Genomic DNA, 17,786 nt, shown 5'->3' with positions numbered 1-17,786 from the left:
TTACGTAACATCACCAGAACCTCTAGTATACCTTTAAGTCTTTCATATATATATATATGTATGTATGTATGTATGTATGTATATATATATATATATATATATATATATATATATATATATATATATATATATATATATATATATATATATATATATATATATATATATATATGTACGAAAGACTTAATATATATATATATATATATATATATATATATATATATATATATATATATATATATATATATATATATATATATATATATATGTTATGTATATATATATATATATATATATATATATATATATATATATATATATATATATATATATATATATATATATATATAAGAAAAACCCAGTGAAGTTTTGTGCTCGTGCGCTACGTTCGCTCGCATCCTGTGCATCTCTTTGGGGCTAAGGCCCCCCTGTCCTTAAAAGCTAGTGACGCCCCTGAGAAGACATATTGTAATGATGTGTGTAACAATACAGAATAGGGATGTAACAATATGAGAATTCCATGCCATGGTTATTGTGACCAAAATTACCACGGTTATCATTATTATTGTGGAATGTGCTCAAAAAGCTTTTTAAACATAATTATAATAAATAGACACACTGTTTGAAAAAACACTTTTCCATCTATTGTGTTTATGTTTCACTGAAGTTTAGTGTTTTATCTGTTTTAATAGCTCATCTTTTATTGTTGTACTGTAAATATTACTTTGTTTGCGTAACAAATAACTTCTAATCTGATTATGTATCACTTCTGGCGGGCGTTGTGTCTGTCCTACTCTATTCAGCGGTACTTGAAGGCACCATAAAAACACCGTCTCTTTTCCTCTGAGGAAAGACCGATCATCACAATTCCTTGCTACGAGAGCACAGCTTGTAGGTTCAATGAGCACAACTGAATAACTTAGTTGCTCAGACAGTAATGTGTTTTTAGAAGTTTAGATCGGTGTATGTGGTTTTTAACGGAGAAAGACGTATGTCTCTTGTTTTCATGTTAGCGTTTAAGCTAGCGAGCTGGCACCAGTAAGTCCGCCGTGGCCCGTGATTTTATAGAAGTGCAGTTATCAATCTTGTTTTTGGATCATTTTAATTTAAAAGGGTAATACTAATTGTCGGGAGTGTTGTCGTCGTCATCATTATTACCAGTTATCGTTACATCCCTACAATATAGTCTTGTTTCCCGGTGAAAAATCCAAACACCGTGTCTTAGTAGTAATAGTTCTGATTGGAACCCCGTCGTGATTTATCCCCGCCTCTCTCCTGCATGCTACTGTGATTGGATAGATTACTAACTTGTCCCACCCACCCAAAGACAAAATTAAATTTGATTGGATTTCATCTCTGTCAATCATTTTCGTCTCATGTGTATTCGTCGACTAAATTGTCAACTAATTTCGTCATTGTTTTCGTCAACGTGACTTTGTTTTCACTCGTTATTGTCCTACTTTAGTCAGGGGAAAATAGGTTGTTGACGATAACTAAGACAAAAACTTTTAGTCAACAAAATTAACACTAGTATCTATAAGTAAGCTTTCGAAGCACTTTTTGGACATGTAAAAATCCCACCGAACAAGTTTTCTTGCTTATGATTCTTACATTATATCGCAATATTTTTAATCATCATAACTGTACTTATCATGAAATATATATTATTTATAGTTTAAGATAATATATTTTTAAATTTATTTACTTAATTTAATTTAATAAATAATGTTTATATAATATGTATGTATGTATGTAAAAATATAAATTTCAAATAAATTAATCATGTTATACGTGATATTTTTTAATATTCATTATTTTATGTAACAACTTACAATGCCTCCCTAGCTTAAATTGCCTGTGTTGTCAGAATCAGAATCATCTTTATTGGCCAAGTATGTAACACACAACGAAATTGACTTGGTAGACTCTGCTCTCTTAGTCCAATGCAAGAAACAAGAAAAACGCAACAACACCGAGAGCGTGCAGTAGCAATGCTCAATAAAAGCTTGATCAATGTTCACTGCCTCCTGCTTGTCTCCGCTACACATACAAGAGAAATAAAAGAGTCAAAAGTACAGTACCTCCATCTTTCAGGGTTATTAATGTGCAATATGCAGCCAGCTATTTGAATAACCGTCGCCTATTGTGAGCATTCATGACAGCACTAACACAGAGTCGTGAAACAGGCATCCACCAGTGCATTGTTCTCATTTGGGTGGCCACTCAGTGGCCAGTGAGTGCAGTCAGCAGTGCATGATTGAGTGCATGAGTGAAGATTGGTCCTACCAGGCCGGTCTCATTACATTAGCACCGTTACGTTCTGCTGTGTTGGCTGCAGGCAGATTAGCCAGTGGATGGACAATCCTCTTAAAGAAGTCCGCGTTAAGCCACAGAGGCGAGAGAGAGAGCGAAAGAGAGACGGCCGCTCTCCTTCTTTATCCCTCTCACATCTTTCCTCCTTTCCCACTCATTTTGTGCTTGTCCACTTGCCTGTTGGCCTTGCGGAAAAGGCTCTTGATCTCTTCCGTCACCATCTCCTGCCAATTGACCCTAATCAAGACAAGAAGAGCTTTGCATTATTTCCTTCTTTTTAAGGGAAAACCACACTGCGAATAGAAAGCACGCCACAAAAACACAGCGCCGATCTTTTCCCAAATCTCCTTTCACTAGTTGATGAGATCAAGAGATTAATGGGACTGACGGATCTTAAGTCAAGATTGAGAAATCATCACCAGGACACACTAGCACAACACCAGCTGGCATGCAAGGTCTCGCTCTACCTCAAGCCTTTTTCTCGCCTTTCTTTCGCTCGTACGCGGCTATGTCTTCGGGGCTCAGGCCGTGATTGTCTTCCCTGGGAGTTCAAAATGCACCAGTGGCGGAAAAAACAAGTCATGGCAACAATCGGCTGTGATTGGGGGTTTGAAAATGCATCTTTATCTATACTTCTAGATAAGGTCATTTGTATCTCACCCTGGTTTGATCTCTGGTGGTTTCGGCAAAGGCTTTGCAAAGTCCGACTTGCCCACCAGCCAGTAAGTCTCCTCAATGCCTTTCCCCTGGTAATGTAAAAACATCATACTTGAATAAATAGGCACCACATCCTGCATAGACACCTACCTTTCCCCTAATCACACAAAAGTACTTTTTAATGATGACTCTGGCCCACCTCTACACCCGTCACTTCACATAGGGTTAAAAAAAAAGACCTTGCTTTGCTACATGTCTTAGACTAAAGCCTGGCGCTCTGCTAGCTATGACTTGGGAGCTGTACGTTTGAGCATCTCGTTTTTCAGTGACTGAGTAGGCTAACCTCAAAGGTTTTGTATTCTTTTTAATTAGAAAATGTCCCAAAACTTTTGACTCGTACTATAAAAATTATTATTGAATCCCATTACAAATACAAATGAGTAGAAATAAATGCTTCCTGGCTGATAAACTACTTTCTGTAGTTGTAAATACTGCGCAAGGAAGTACAGTCAACCCAGTTTTGTACGGCCAAACATTGCGTCTAACGTTGTGTTTTTTTGAGTACGACTACAAAATAACTTCACCAAGTGGCCAATGAAAGTAACAAGTGCCAGCAGTTTGATAAAGAAGGTGAGAAACAGTATTGAATTCAAGCAAGAATGAGGTGGCGTTCCCTGCCCACCTCCCTCTCCGCTCCTTGTCAACAAAAGTCTTTATTAAAAGGTCATTTATCCATTTCATTTGTCATTTATAAAAACAATTACATAGTTTTCTGCATGTAAAACTATAAATATTCTCTTTAAAATGTGGTTTGTGTTAATTATTATTATTAAATTCTTACTATTAGTTATTTATTTATTTTTATTGTGATTACATATGGAGTTTATTGTGAATAAATTGAGAACAGGAAGTGAATAAAAAAAAGTTTCAGCAACTGTTATGTAAAGAAAAGGGGTAGGATTAAATAAGCTCTGCTTCTTCCTACTCCTTTTCGAACATGTTGAAAAGAGAAACTGGAAATTGTGATGTATCATGTTGTATGCTTGCATGTTCGAAATAAACTCAAACTCAATATGTTTGGGTGCCTGGAACTTTAAATTTGTTGTTGTAATGATCCTTCATGTCTTGTTTCTGTATTTCCTGTCAGCACTCTTATTTTTGTTTCCACTTCCTGTTTGCCTCCACCACTTGGGTCCCTCATTTGTGCTTTGTACCTCAACAAGTTGCTTTTTGCGCTCCATACACCTGTGCACTTCCCTGCTGCACATCTTTTTTTGGTGTTACCTGCGTTTCCCTAATACAAATAGTTTATTTCCTGCACTTCTCTGCTCTTTCTGCATTCTGGGGTCCAGACAAATACCGAAATGAAAACATTTCTTATGGGAAAATGTGCTTATTTTTTCATACGATTTGACCTTGTGGACCAAAAACTTAGGTTCGAATATATGGCATGTTTTCCTAACTACTCCACGTATGCACTTACCTTCAGCTCTGTCTTGCCCCTGACGTCTATTTTATAGCCTTCATGGAGAGAACGGAGGATCTTCACCGTGCTCAAGTTCACGTGGATTCTGTAAGCTGAAAAAAGACAGCGGACAGTTCAATGATGCACACGCAGACATAAAAAAACATTCAAACGTACGCAGCCCGGTGGATTCCATTCGCGAGGCAGTGTTGACGGTGTCTCCAAACAGGCAGTAGCGAGGCATGGTCAGGCCCACCACGCCAGCAACGCAGGGTCCTGTAATGCACATTTAACAATCATCCATGCATTAGCGGAACCCAGCAGTTGATAGCAGCTTATTGTGTTGACCCACCTGAGTGGATCCCGATCCGTATCCTGACAGGAACGTCCGGCATATGGCGCATACGGAAGGTTCCCACCGAGCTGAGGATGTTCAGAGACATGTTGGCGATTTCAGCCGCGTGCTTGTTTTCGTTTTTCTTCGGCAAGCCTGATGCCACCATGTACGCGTCACCGATGGTCTCCACCTGGGTAACGTCAATATGTCTACCAGTGAGACTTTGTAGGTTTACTTCCTCCCACATCCCAAAAACATAATTATATGTATATATCAACATATATATACAACTTATATATACATATGTTAATATATATATATATAGAGAGACACACACATACACATATATACATATATACTGTATATATGCACACATATACTGTATATATCTATACACATGTATATACACACGTATATACATATATACACATATACAGTATACACAGGCAGCACGGTGGAGGAGGGGTTAGTGCGTCTGCCTCACAATACGAAGTCCTGAGTTCAATCCCGGGCTCGGGATCTTTCTGTGTGGAGTTTGCATGTTCTCCCCGTGACTGCGTGGGTTCCCTCCGGGTACTCCGGCTTCCTCCCACTTCCAAAAACATGCACCTGGGGATAGGTTGATTGGCAACACTAAATTGGCCCTAGTGCAGTGGTTCTTAACCTGGGTTCGATCGAACCCTAGGGGTTCGGTGAGTCGACTAGCCTGCTTTGCTTTAAGACAGGGGTCGGCAACCCAAAATGTTGAAAGAGCCATATTGGACCAAAAATACAAAAACATATCTGTCTGAAGCCGCAACAAATTAAAAGCCATATTACATACAGATAGTGTGTCATGAGATATACATTGAATTAAGAGGACTTAAAGGAAACTAAATGACCTCAAATATAGCTACAAATGAGGCATAATGATGCAATATGTACATATAGCTAGCCTAAATAGCGTGTTAGCATCGATTAGCTTGCAGTCATGCAGTGACCAAATATGTCTGATTAGCACTCCACACAAGTCAATAACATCAACAAAACTCACCTTTGTGTATTCACGCACAACGTTAAAAGTGTGGCGGACAAAATGAGACGGAAAAAGAAGTGGCATAAAACACGTCCTAGAAAGTCGGAGAAAGTTATACATTGTAAACAAACTATACGGTGAGTTCAAGGACCGCCAAAATTAGTAGGACACAACGGCGCTCGCCAAATACTCGAATCAGTGAAGCACGTTTAATATAAACAGTGTGATTTGTAACAATTAGGGAGGTTTGTGTCATGTTTGTCCTCCTACAGAAACCATACTAAAACAAAAAAATAGCTTTTTTTCCCCTCATCTTTTTCCATTCTTCATACATTTTTGAAAAATCTCCAGAGAGCCACTAGGGCGGCGCTAAAGAGCCGCATGCGGCTCTAGAGCCGCGGGTTGCCGACCCCCGGCCTAAGGGGTTCGAAGGAGCCTCCACAATCAAGACACACCTGACTCATCTTGTAAATAAAAACTTCTCCCTATCGGCATATTATGATACCCCCAAACAATGTTCCCTCTAATTTTCCATATGCTTGAGCAAACGCAAAAACTCCTCGAGCATTCAGTGGAGCAACATGTGAGCGACGAGATGTGTCTGGATTCGGAGACATTTCTGTACCCATGGAACTGAAGCAAACAATTGCCACGCACTTAAATGAGCTTGCAAAGTCTCTCGGCGGATATTTCCTTACAAGAGAGTCATATCTGGCATGGGTGAGACAGCCGTTCACGTTTGCTGTTGAGACTGCAAATGTCAATGTTGAATACTTCGACGAAATCATTGAAATTCAGCAGAGCCAGGTTCAACAGCAACTCTTCAGAACAACAACGCTCTCAACGTTTTGGTGTCGACAAATGGAAAAGTATCCAGTTATTGCTCAGAAAGCCCCAGAATTTGTTATACCGTTTGTTACAACATATCTTTGCGAGCAATCCTTTTCGAGGATGCTGGACATAAAAACGAAGAAAGAGAACAGACTTTGCTGTGAAAATGACATGAGAGTGGCACTTGCCAAGGCGCATATCTGAACTGGTCTCTCAAAGGCAACAGCAGAAGTCACACTGATTTGTTGTGAGTTCATGCACTGTGTTGGTGTTGTTCTTTGAACAAGGTGATGTTCATGCACGGTTCATTTTGGGCACCAGTAAAAAAAACATAACTTTGTCTTGAATTTGAAAAAAAAATAAAACATTTTATTTTTCACTAAAGAAGGCTTCGGTGAATGCGCATATGAAACTGGTGGGGTTCGGTACCTCCAACAAGGTTAAGAACCACTGACCCAGTGTGTGAATGTGAGTGTGAATGTTGTCTGTCTATCTGTGTTGGCCCTGTGATGAGGTGGCGACTTGTCCAGGGTGTACGCCGGGTTGTAGTTGAGATAGGCTCCAGCGCCCCCCCGCCACCCCAAAGGGAATAAGCGGTAGAAAATGGATGGATGGATGGACAGTATATACACACAAATATATATATATATATATATATATATATATATATATATATATATATATATATATATATATATATATATATATATATATATATATATATATGTCTTAATTAGATTATCCAAAAAATAGTGCTCGATACCGTGGTAGAGCGTAATATGTATGTGTGGGAAAAAAATCACAAGACTATTTCATCTCTACAGGCCTGTTTCATGAGGGGTTTTCCTCAATCCTCAGGAGATTTCTGAGGATTGAGGATTGAGGAAAACCCCTCATGAAACAGGCCTGTAGAGATGAAATAGTCTTGTGATTTTTTTCCCACACATACATATATATATATATATATATATATATATATATATATATATATATATATATATATATATATATATATATATATATATATATATATATATATATATATATATATATATGTGTATATATATATATATATATATATATATATATATATATATATATATACACATATATATATATATATATATATATATATATATATATATATATATATATATATATATATATATATATATATATATATATATATATATATATATATATATATATATATATATATATATATATATATATATATACATACACAGACATACATATACACACATATCTATACACACACACATATATACTGTACATACAGTACATCACAATCCAAACATCATTGTCTAATTTCCATGATTGGCCAAGACACATGTGAATGTAAAAAAGGGCACTTTTCTACTGAGCAGGGTCGTCATGTATTAAGCGTACCTATGCGCAAAAACCTTCTGTATGCCCTTTTTCACGGCAAAATTGAGATGTATCAAGAATGAAATGAGCTTGATAATGTGCGCTGCCTCCAGGGACGCTGTATACGGGGGAAAGGTGATGACAATTCTAAGGGCCCACAGACCACTAGGGCCCAACACATAGCCCCCAGTAACCTCTCTGACAAAAGGATTACCGGTATGCATACACTGAACTAATATATATTCATACGAATGAATGGCGATGGTCCCGCTTCCTTGGAATTAAAGGTGCTGTTTGCAACTTCGTCACAGTAACAAAAAATATAACAACAACACCACCGGCTAGCTTATGTTACCATTAGTGGTTTAACAGAACACATTTGACTGACAATTGTCTATATTTTTCACAATTACAAAGTTTAGGAAATAAACACTTTTTACCGGCCTGACTAAAATGATTGGTATTTACGGTGGTCACTCACCCGGTCTCGTCAACATGTACGCGCACATACAAAAGTAAATAAATAAATGATAAATGGGTTATACTTGTATAGCGCTTTTCTACCTTCAAGGTACTCAAAGCGCTTTGACACTATTTCCACATTTACCCACACATTCACACACTGATGGAGGGAGCTGCCATGCAAGGCGCTAACCAGCAGCCATCAGGAGCAAAGGGTGAAGTGTCTTGCCCAAGGACACAACGGACGTGACTAGGAAGGTAGAAGGTGGGAATGGAACCCCAGTAACCAGCAACACTCCGATTGCTGGCACAGCCACTCTACCAACTTCGCCAAAGCAGTCCAAGAGAAGTGGTTATGTTATGTTATGATAGAATATACATGCATTGAGAGCTAACGCTAGCTATCTAAACTGCTATTTTTAGTTAACAACGCCCAAAGCTAATGCGCAAGCATGGGTTACGTACGTACGTAATTACGTCATTGCGCACGAGAAGCTGAAGGAGGGCGGGATATACAGTGTAAAATACATTGTGCCCATCAGAGGCTACATTGAATTGTATTATGACGCATTCAAGTTCTATTCATGAATTAAAAATGACTGAATGAATATTAAATATAAGTATTAATAATCAATAATTACGGAGTAACTGAATAAATGGACAGTTACGTTATCGTGATTTGTTCAATGTGGTCTTGTAAAATATGCGACTAGTGGGACATTTGAGTAGCCTAAATACAGCCAATTTAGATGTTGAAAGATGTGTTGTTGGCAGCTATTATCGTTCATTTTATTTTGTTTTGCTATGAAAACAAATAACAACTAATCTTTGAACATTTAACTTTTTTTGTATTTAGGCTATTCAAATGTCCCACTAGTAACATATTTTACAAGACCACATTGAAAACTAATAAACCTTTATGCTCTGCTGCTCCAGAATGAGCAGTGACTGCCTCATCTATGTGCTATATTTTTTATAACTCAATTTAAAATTTGATTAGGCTCGTTGTTGTTTTTGATATTTGTTTTATAACAACATATTCCATGTGCTATTTGTTTTACTTGCACATTCAAGTTAAATGCTACATATTTACCTGTGGACTATCTTGAGCCTGGACACTTAGTTTTTTGTTATACCAGTGCTTGGTTGTTAAATACTATAAAACACACATCACCTATTTTTTGCATGTTTAATTGAAAATGTATATGCAATCAGAGGTGTAATAACGTGTAGCAAATCAGTGAAATGAGAAGAAGACAACTAATAATACATATTTACATCATAATCCTCTGACTTTTACGTGGTTAATCGTAAGAAAGGAAACAAATTGGGTGTATTACACCAGGCTCCATCAAGAACACAAAAAAACAAGAACATGGACAGTGGCAATGAATGGTGTAGAGGGGCCCACACGGATATTCTTTTAGGGGTCCCAGAATTCCTAGCAATGGCCCTGGCTGCTTCACGGCAACTTCATGCTACATGTGCCCACATTTCTATAGCCGGTGGATACTTTGGCGACACACAGATGTGGTGGTTTGGGCTTTGCCAACATTTTATTTCAACAATGTTAAAGTATTGTCACGCTTGGGTCACATTTTACTGCGCGGATGCAGCAGGAACTCCGGAGGCAAGGTGCAGGTAAGGAAATTATTTAATCCTCATAAATCATTCAAAATACCAAAAGACAACATACAAAACAAAAGAGAGGCGTGCCGATGGCATGGGGAGCTAAGGCAAAACCTAGCACAGGAATCGTGAGCAAAGAAGTAAGAAATCATAAAACGTAACTGTTGCGTAAAGCAAACAAAAAAACTAGACTGAGTGTGGCGAAAAACGGGAATAAGTAGTGCCCGGCAGCAGGTGAGCGTGTCGAACACTAAGCAGAGGCATGTGAAACCAGTCTGCACCTATGGCAACCAAAACACAAACCCAGGGGCGCTCAAAACAGGAACTGAGGGAGTCAAAAAAAAACATGATGGATCATGACAAATATATTTGTGTAATAATTTTGAGGATGTCTATTGATTAATTTGGGTGATCATTGTGCCATGTATTGCTGTCACAATGTGTTGCTGTGACTTGGCAAGTCAGGCGGACAGCAGCCAGGTGTTGCGGCACCTTAATGGCACCGGAGATAGTGGAGGAATGGCCCAACTTTCCACAAGTAGCTCTCCTGTGTTATAATAATAAATTGAGTAACCAAACAAGAGTTAAAGTCTTTTGTATCCATTTTGACAATGTTTCAATTTAAAAGATTGCAAACCAAATATAACATCATTTTTGCATGAAACTCTAATCTGTCTGTAAGCAGGCTACTGTGTGAATACATTTTGTTGTAAGTTACACAAATTGTATTTATATAGGGGGTAATCAGAGTTACCTACCTCTTTGAAAGTTTTAAGTAAGTTTTTTTAGGTATAAATTCATAGCATTAATATAAATCAATAAATGTATTGGCGAAAAAGGGAATTTTGCTCCGATCTTTTTTACATTGTTGAACTCAAAGCCCGAACAACCACCTTTGTGTGTCGCTAAAGTATCCACAGCATGAAGAAATGTGTGTAAGTGAAGCATGAAGTTGGCGTGAGACAACACACATTTTCATGCAACGTCAGTCTTGATACAGCTCAACCATGCCATGAAAAAGGGCGTACGTCAGGTTTTTGTGCGTAATCAAGCTTAATGCATGGCATCTCTGGCGACTATAGGACACTCATTAAACAAAATTGTCTTGACTTAAAGGCCTACTGAAAGCCACTACTACCGACCACGCAGTCTGATAGTTTATATATCAATGATGAAATCTTAACATTGCAACACATGCCAACACGGCCGGGTTAACTTATAAAGTGACATTTTAAAATTCCCGGGAAATATCCGGCTGAAACATCGCGGTATGATGACGTATGCGCGTGACGAAGTCCGAGTAACGGAAGTTATGGTACCCCGTAGAATCCTATACAAAAAGCTCTGTTTTCATTTCATAATTCCACAGTATTCTGGACATCTTTTGCAATTTTTTTAATGAACAATGAAGGCTGCAAAGAAGACAGTTGTAGGTGGGATCAGTGTATTAGCAGCGGACTACAGCAACACAACCAGGAGGACTTTGTTAGAGCGCTAGCCGTGCTAGCCGCGCTAGCTGCGCTAGCCGCGCTAGCCGCGCTAGCCGCCGACTTCACCTTGACTTCCTACGTCTCCGGGCCGCCAAACGCATCGGGTGAAGTCCTTCGTCCTTCTGCCGATCGCTGGAACGCAGGTGAGCACGGGTGAGCACGGGTGTTGATGAGCAAATGAGGGCTGGCTGGCGTAGGTGGAGAGCTAATGTTTTTAGCATAGCTCTGTGCAATCCGGTTGCTAAGTTAGCTTCAATGGCGTCCTTAGCACAGCATTGTTAACCTTCGCCAGCCTGGAAAGCATTAACTGTGTATTTACATGTCCACGGTTTAATAGTATTGTTGATTTTCTATCTATACTTCCAGTCAGGGGTTTATTTCTTTTGTTTCTATATGCAGATAAAGCAAGATGCTATCACGTTAGCTCGTAGCTAAAGCATTTCGCCGATGTAAAAGGCACTGAATGTCCATTTCGCGTTCTCGTCTCTCATTTTCAAGAGGATATAGTATCCAAGGTGGTTTAAAATACAAATCTGTGATCTACAATAGAAAAAGGAGAGTGTGGAATCCAATGAGCCAGCTTGTACCTAAGTTACGGTCAGAGCGAAAAAAGATACGTCCATCGCTGCCTCTCAAGTCATTCACTGTAACGTTCCTCATCTACGAATCTTTCATCCTCGCTCAAATTAATGGGGTAATCATCACTTTCTCGGTCCGAATCTCTCTCGCTCCATTGTAAACAATGGGGAATTGTGAGGAATACTAGCTCCTGTGACGTCACGCTACTTCCGGTACAGGCAAGGCTTTTTTCTTATCAGCGAGCAAAAGTTGCGAACTTTATCGTCGATTTTCTCTACTAAATCCTTTCAGCAAAAATATGGCAATATCGCGAAATGATCAAGTATGACACATAGAATGGATCTGCTATTCCCGTTTAAATAAAAAAAAATCATTTCAGTAGGCCTTTAAAGCACGTGGTTATAGCCGAGCGTGTCCTTCTAACCTTGTAGACATCATGGTTGGAGAGAACAGCGTCAAACAGACTGTAGAGGTCGTTGAGGAGGTCAACCACCTCGATGGGATCACTAAGCGACGAGATGGTCGTGAAACCCACAATGTCGCTGAAGTAGATGGTCACCTGGTCGAAGTACTCCGGCTCTACTGTGGCGCCTGTCTTCAAGGCCTCGGCCACAGAGCTGAAATGACATGGAGGACAATCGAGTGATGTTGAAAACATTTGCTGTAAAACGGCGTGCGTGTTTGTTAACTGACAGTGGCAGCATCTCAGAGAGCAGCTTTTCTGTCCGTTGTTTCTCCACCTCCAGCTCTTCTGTTCGCTCCCGGATGAGGTCCTCCAAGTTGGAGCTGTACTGCTCCAGCATCCTCAGCATGGAGTCGATGATGTTGGTCTTCTTACCCTTGTTGATGATTTTGAACTACACGGGAAGAAAAAACAGAAAGCAGTTGAAATAAAGATGATGGTGCACTTTCTCAAATATTCGATCTTAACAAACCCTGTCAAAGATCTCATCAAAGTCGGGTCTTCGCTCAGGGAGTTCGCTCCAGCACTGTTTCATCAGTTGGATGCACTCCAGCGGGGCTTGGTCTGGCGCCACAGTGGGCCGGCACATTGGAGGGGGCTTCTTCACCTTTCGAATGATCTCTAACAACGACACAAAGGAGGAGTTTGTGTATATAAATGTCAGCACAAACAAAAGAGAGTTCATTTCACCAACTAAAATGTTAATAATTAATGTTTTGCTTGTTGCTAGGCAGAGTTCAATGGTCATCATCCCATCAACCCAATACAAAATCGGGCAGCAATGCAAAACATAGCAGAGAAAAGACAGAAAGTCAGACAGACACGCCAAAAAAGGGGGTGAAAAGATTATAAACTTACAGAACCCCTCTGATGCTGACAACATTGACGTCATGATATGGACATACAAATTCTGTTTACAGGTAAACTCCCTCCCAAAATAGACATAGTACTGACTTCAGGCTTGTTTTCTATCAAGTTTCAGCACATTTTGGAACGCCCACTTTTAGCTCCAAAATGTGGGCGGGCCAACAGAAGACTGAAGGCAATTTCATATTTTACGTGTTTTGATAACATCTTCATCCCGAGTCATGATATATTCGCACAGAATTAGAAATAATTAGCAAATATGACAGCCAGATGCATTGTTGCAGGTTGTAGCAATGCAATTAAAGAAGGGGTTTGCCCGCACACATTTCCAAACAATGGGAATGAGGAATGTACAGTATGGACCTCTACAGTCAAATTGACTCGCACAAAGCAAGAGGAGTGTAATGATTCGGATTTTGAAAAAGAAGGGTTTTGGTTGGACATTCAAGCCAAATATCTTCAACTTCTTCGACGTCTTGCGAAGAAGCCATGTTTGTTCAAATTAGCGTAAAGTTCAACCACACATATTTCCAGATTCTTTCATTCATTTTTTGCTCATGATGTGACCCAAATAAGTTTTAAAGTAATAATTGAGCCGGGCGACAAAAATATGCAATTAAATGATCAAAATATGAGTTTTATATGACTTTATCTACGATGTCTATGCAGGGAAATGGGCTCTAGTTCTGTGGATGACCCCACACCAGGAGGGGGCGGCATATCCAGACTGGCGATAGAAAGGGGGCGTTCCAAGTACACTTAGGGCCTGATTTACTTAGATCCAAATACCACACGTTAAGGTGAGAGTGCAAACAATAAAATAGCATGTACTATGAGTGGGCGTGTTGTGTATGATTTACTAACGCTGCGAGTGCAATTGTAAAGTGGTGCAGACTGCCTTACTTGATGAGGATTTTGCGTGCATTACTGGGGCTTTTACCATGGAGACACTTGATAATTTTGTGCACATTCATCTTATCATGCTCCTACATGTGTGCAATGTGTTGGACCGGCAGCACATAACTATAATCTGTAACACCTTTTCTGAATCGCAATCTAGACAATGCACACTGACAATTCTGTGTGCACGGCTGTGGATCGCATCACCAGTGCATTTGTGTGTCTGGAATGACTCAAACACAAGAAAATGCACAATAAAAGACGTATTTTCATGTAGGATATATATTATAGTAATATAATTTCGAAATTAATAAATAAACAACATTAAACAATTATTAAAGGACGCCAAAATGCATCAATTGAATTTGTTTTAATCAGCCCCATAAATCGTCCAGCAGCTATAAAATTATAAAAGGAAATTGCTGAATAGACGATATGTCTAATATTTTTCATTTCTGTCAGACCAATATGTTGACACACACACACGTAGGACGGTGAATTGTCATCTTTCCATCGTCTCTCTGTGCAGTGCAAGCACTGACCTTGCAGCCGTGTGGAACTGTCAGCTTGCACGTCCTTCTGACACATGCAAAATAAAATGCAAAATAGCGCCCGCAAAACGGTGATGAGTGTTAATAAATCACATTGCGTGTGCTAAACAATATCATTTGCAACTTTTCCTCCCAGCATTGTGGCCATTTGGATGATCAGCATATATTTTGCATTATAATGAAGACAGAGACGCAAAATGGATTACACGCCTTATTCTGCTCACTAAACAGACGCAATCCACTTTGCACACGTTTAGAAGATCAGCTTTGCGTGTGCTATCAAGTTTGCATGTACATGCAAACCTTTAGTGAATCAGGGCCTTACTTCTATACCCATTCCTTAAAAACTAATTGTTGTTATGGGGATTCTCAGAGCAAAGAGAACTTGTCATCTGGACACTATGGGTCCTTTCATTTTGAACTTGGACATGTTTTCTTGTCAACACTGCGCCAACATCTGTATCCGGTGGGTTACTTCCCAACGTGCTCGCTACATTCCCGTAAGAGTGCGTACCCTCAGGCGGCAGGCCCAGCATGCAGTAAGGTGGTCCTCTGACCACCACCTCTTGCAGGATAATGGAAAAGCTGTACACGTCTCCTTTGTAGGTGCCTTTACGGGAGATTGCAAGGTCCCTAAGGAACTCCGGCGCGGTCCAGAAGAGTTCTGGGTGTGGCAGAGGAGAAGCAAGCTAATAGGATTGTGTGTGGGAAGCATGACGTGATTTTGAGATAGACTTGTTGTTACCTTCATGTGGAGGTTGTTGTACAGGAGTTTTCTGAGAGTCCAGCAACTCATTGAAGCCATAGTCCGTAATTTTGAGCACGAAGCGCCCGTCCACGACACAGTTACGAGATTTTAGTCGGCCATGTGCAAAGTCCCTGTGATGAAGGTATTTCATACCCTGGAAGCACAATGTGTCAGCTTTAGTTTTTGTTAATTACTATGAATTTCTACTGTACTTAAATTCACATTTTTAATTTAACTTGGCTAGGCTACAGTACAAACCAGGAAAATTGGAACATTTATTCAGATTTATCCTAAATAGAAACCTATCCTCACAACTGCAACAAAATTGAATTTTGTAAGTCTCTCAGGCTTAGCATGCTGATTTTGACACTGCTGCCTCACACAGCAGATGAAGAAAAGTGAGATGAGGTGGGAAAAAGGATATTAAACAGACAACTCTGGTCTAGTTAATCATGTTTTAGTTGTGAAATACTGGCTGGAAACAATGACAATAAATACAATTCTTTTTGGCTACAGCACCATCTGCTGGAGCAGTTGGGGCATTGGCGTGCTTGCCCCTAATCAAAACAAACCACTATTTAATTGCATCACCCTGCCATAAATCTGTATAACTGACGATGACTAGCCTGCTTTGCTTTAAGACAGGGGTCGGCAACCCAAAACGTTGGAAGAGCCATATTGGACCAAAAATACAAAATACAAATCTGTCTGGAGCCGCAAAAAATGAAAAGCCGCATATAAGTCTTATAATGAAGACAACCCATGACGTAAGTATCTATATTAGCCTACTGTCAAAATGACTATGTGTCGCAACTGCTGAAGCAAATCTTAGTTGACAGAAATATTGAAATGTAATATTTATTCTACACATTTTTACAACATTAGAAAACGTTAGTAAATCAGAGGCTACTCAGAAAGTGAGATAACTCCTGGATATTACTGGCTTTTAATGTCCAAAAGTATAGATGTGTGTGTCCAAGTTAAAGGAAGCGGCAGGCTGTGTTCTTTTAATGGATTTATTACAATCTTTGGCAAGCTAGGTAATATTTGCTGTGGTCTGGAACAACTATCTGAAATGCAGACAATATTACATACAGATAATGTGTCATGAGCAGTGTTGGGATTAACGCGTTACAAAGTAACGCCGTTAGTTTCGGCGGTAACTAGTAATCTAACGCGTTATTTTTTATATTCAGTAACTCAGATACCGTTACTACATGATGCGTTACTGCGTTATTTTATGTTATTTTTTATGTAGTATCGGCTAGAAACAAGATCTGAGTGTGTTTTATTGGAGCGCTGCAGTGTCGTCCTTCTGAATGTTCTTGTGTCACAAGCCGGAGGCGCGCTCTGTGTGCGTCTGGGTGTGCGTGTGGGGTGGGGAGGGGGGCGTGTCTGTGTTTACTAACAACGGAGCTGCAGCTCTCGACACTCGACTTGAGTGTCTTAACATGGAGATAATCTCACCTCTTTTTTTTTTCGAGCACAAACAAAATAACATTTTAGTTAAATGTAAGTTGTGTCTTTGATCAAAGATCCCGTCTACTGTCCAAAACAACAATTCAAATCTGCCTGGTTAGGCTTTGTGTGCCTTCCTTAGGTGAAGCCAGGTTTACAGCTATGTTGTTATTATGCTGTTTGTTACTTATGTATGTTATGTTGCAGCTATTTAAAATAGTTTGTATTATTATAGATTGTATTATTCTCCAGTGCAATAACAGTACTGAAATGAAGGCTAAAAGGGCATTAATGGGAGCTTTTAAAAAAAAAAAGAAGAAAAAAAAAGAAGTAACTAAATAGTTACTTTTCACAGTAACGCATTACTTGTTGGTGTATGTAACTGAGTTAGTAACTGAGTTACTTTTGAAATAAAGTAACTAGTAACTGTAACTAGTTACTGGTTTTCAGTAACTAACCCAACACTGGTCATGAGACATGCAAAACTAAATTATATACAAAGAGGATAAAAGTAAAATTTATGAAATTAGCTCAAATATACCTACAGCTAGCCTAAATAGCATGTTAGCATTGATTAGCTTGCAGTCACGCAGTGACCAAATATGCCTGATTAGCACTCCAGCAAGTCAATA

The 17,786-nt window shown here is 39.2% G+C and overlaps 1 protein-coding gene across 4 annotated transcripts in view; it reads right to left on the bottom strand.

The window, feature by feature from the left end:
• Positions 1–365: 365 nt before the first annotated feature.
• Positions 366–17,786, bottom strand: part of gucy2f (guanylate cyclase 2F, retinal) — a 71,901-nt gene continuing 54,480 nt past the window's right edge. For 3 of the 4 annotated variants that reach the window (XM_062059996.1, XM_062059995.1, XM_062059998.1), the window contains 10 exons: positions 15,694–15,850; positions 15,463–15,612; positions 13,103–13,251; positions 12,861–13,024; positions 12,592–12,784; positions 4,788–4,962; positions 4,613–4,711; positions 4,454–4,548; positions 2,974–3,059; positions 366–2,550 (listed from right to left, as the gene is read on the bottom strand). In XM_062059996.1, coding sequence (XP_061915980.1) covers positions 2,445–2,550; positions 2,974–3,059; positions 4,454–4,548; positions 4,613–4,711; positions 4,788–4,962; positions 12,592–12,784; positions 12,861–13,024; positions 13,103–13,251; positions 15,463–15,612; positions 15,694–15,850 — 1,374 coding nt within the window. In that variant the 3' untranslated portion in view covers positions 366–2,444. Of the gene's footprint in view, positions 2,551–2,780; positions 2,855–2,973; positions 3,060–4,453; positions 4,549–4,612; positions 4,712–4,787; positions 4,963–12,591; positions 12,785–12,860; positions 13,025–13,102; positions 13,252–15,462; positions 15,613–15,693; positions 15,851–17,786 lie in introns of all 4 variants that reach the window. The other variant, XM_062059997.1, reaches the window with a different exon arrangement.

Source organism: Entelurus aequoreus, linkage group LG10 (genome assembly GCF_033978785.1).
Source record: "Entelurus aequoreus isolate RoL-2023_Sb linkage group LG10, RoL_Eaeq_v1.1, whole genome shotgun sequence".
Lineage (NCBI taxonomy): Eukaryota > Metazoa > Chordata > Actinopteri > Syngnathiformes > Syngnathidae > Entelurus > Entelurus aequoreus.
Note: the sequence above shows the minus strand (reverse complement) of the source record. Positions and strands in the feature narration are given on the sequence as shown.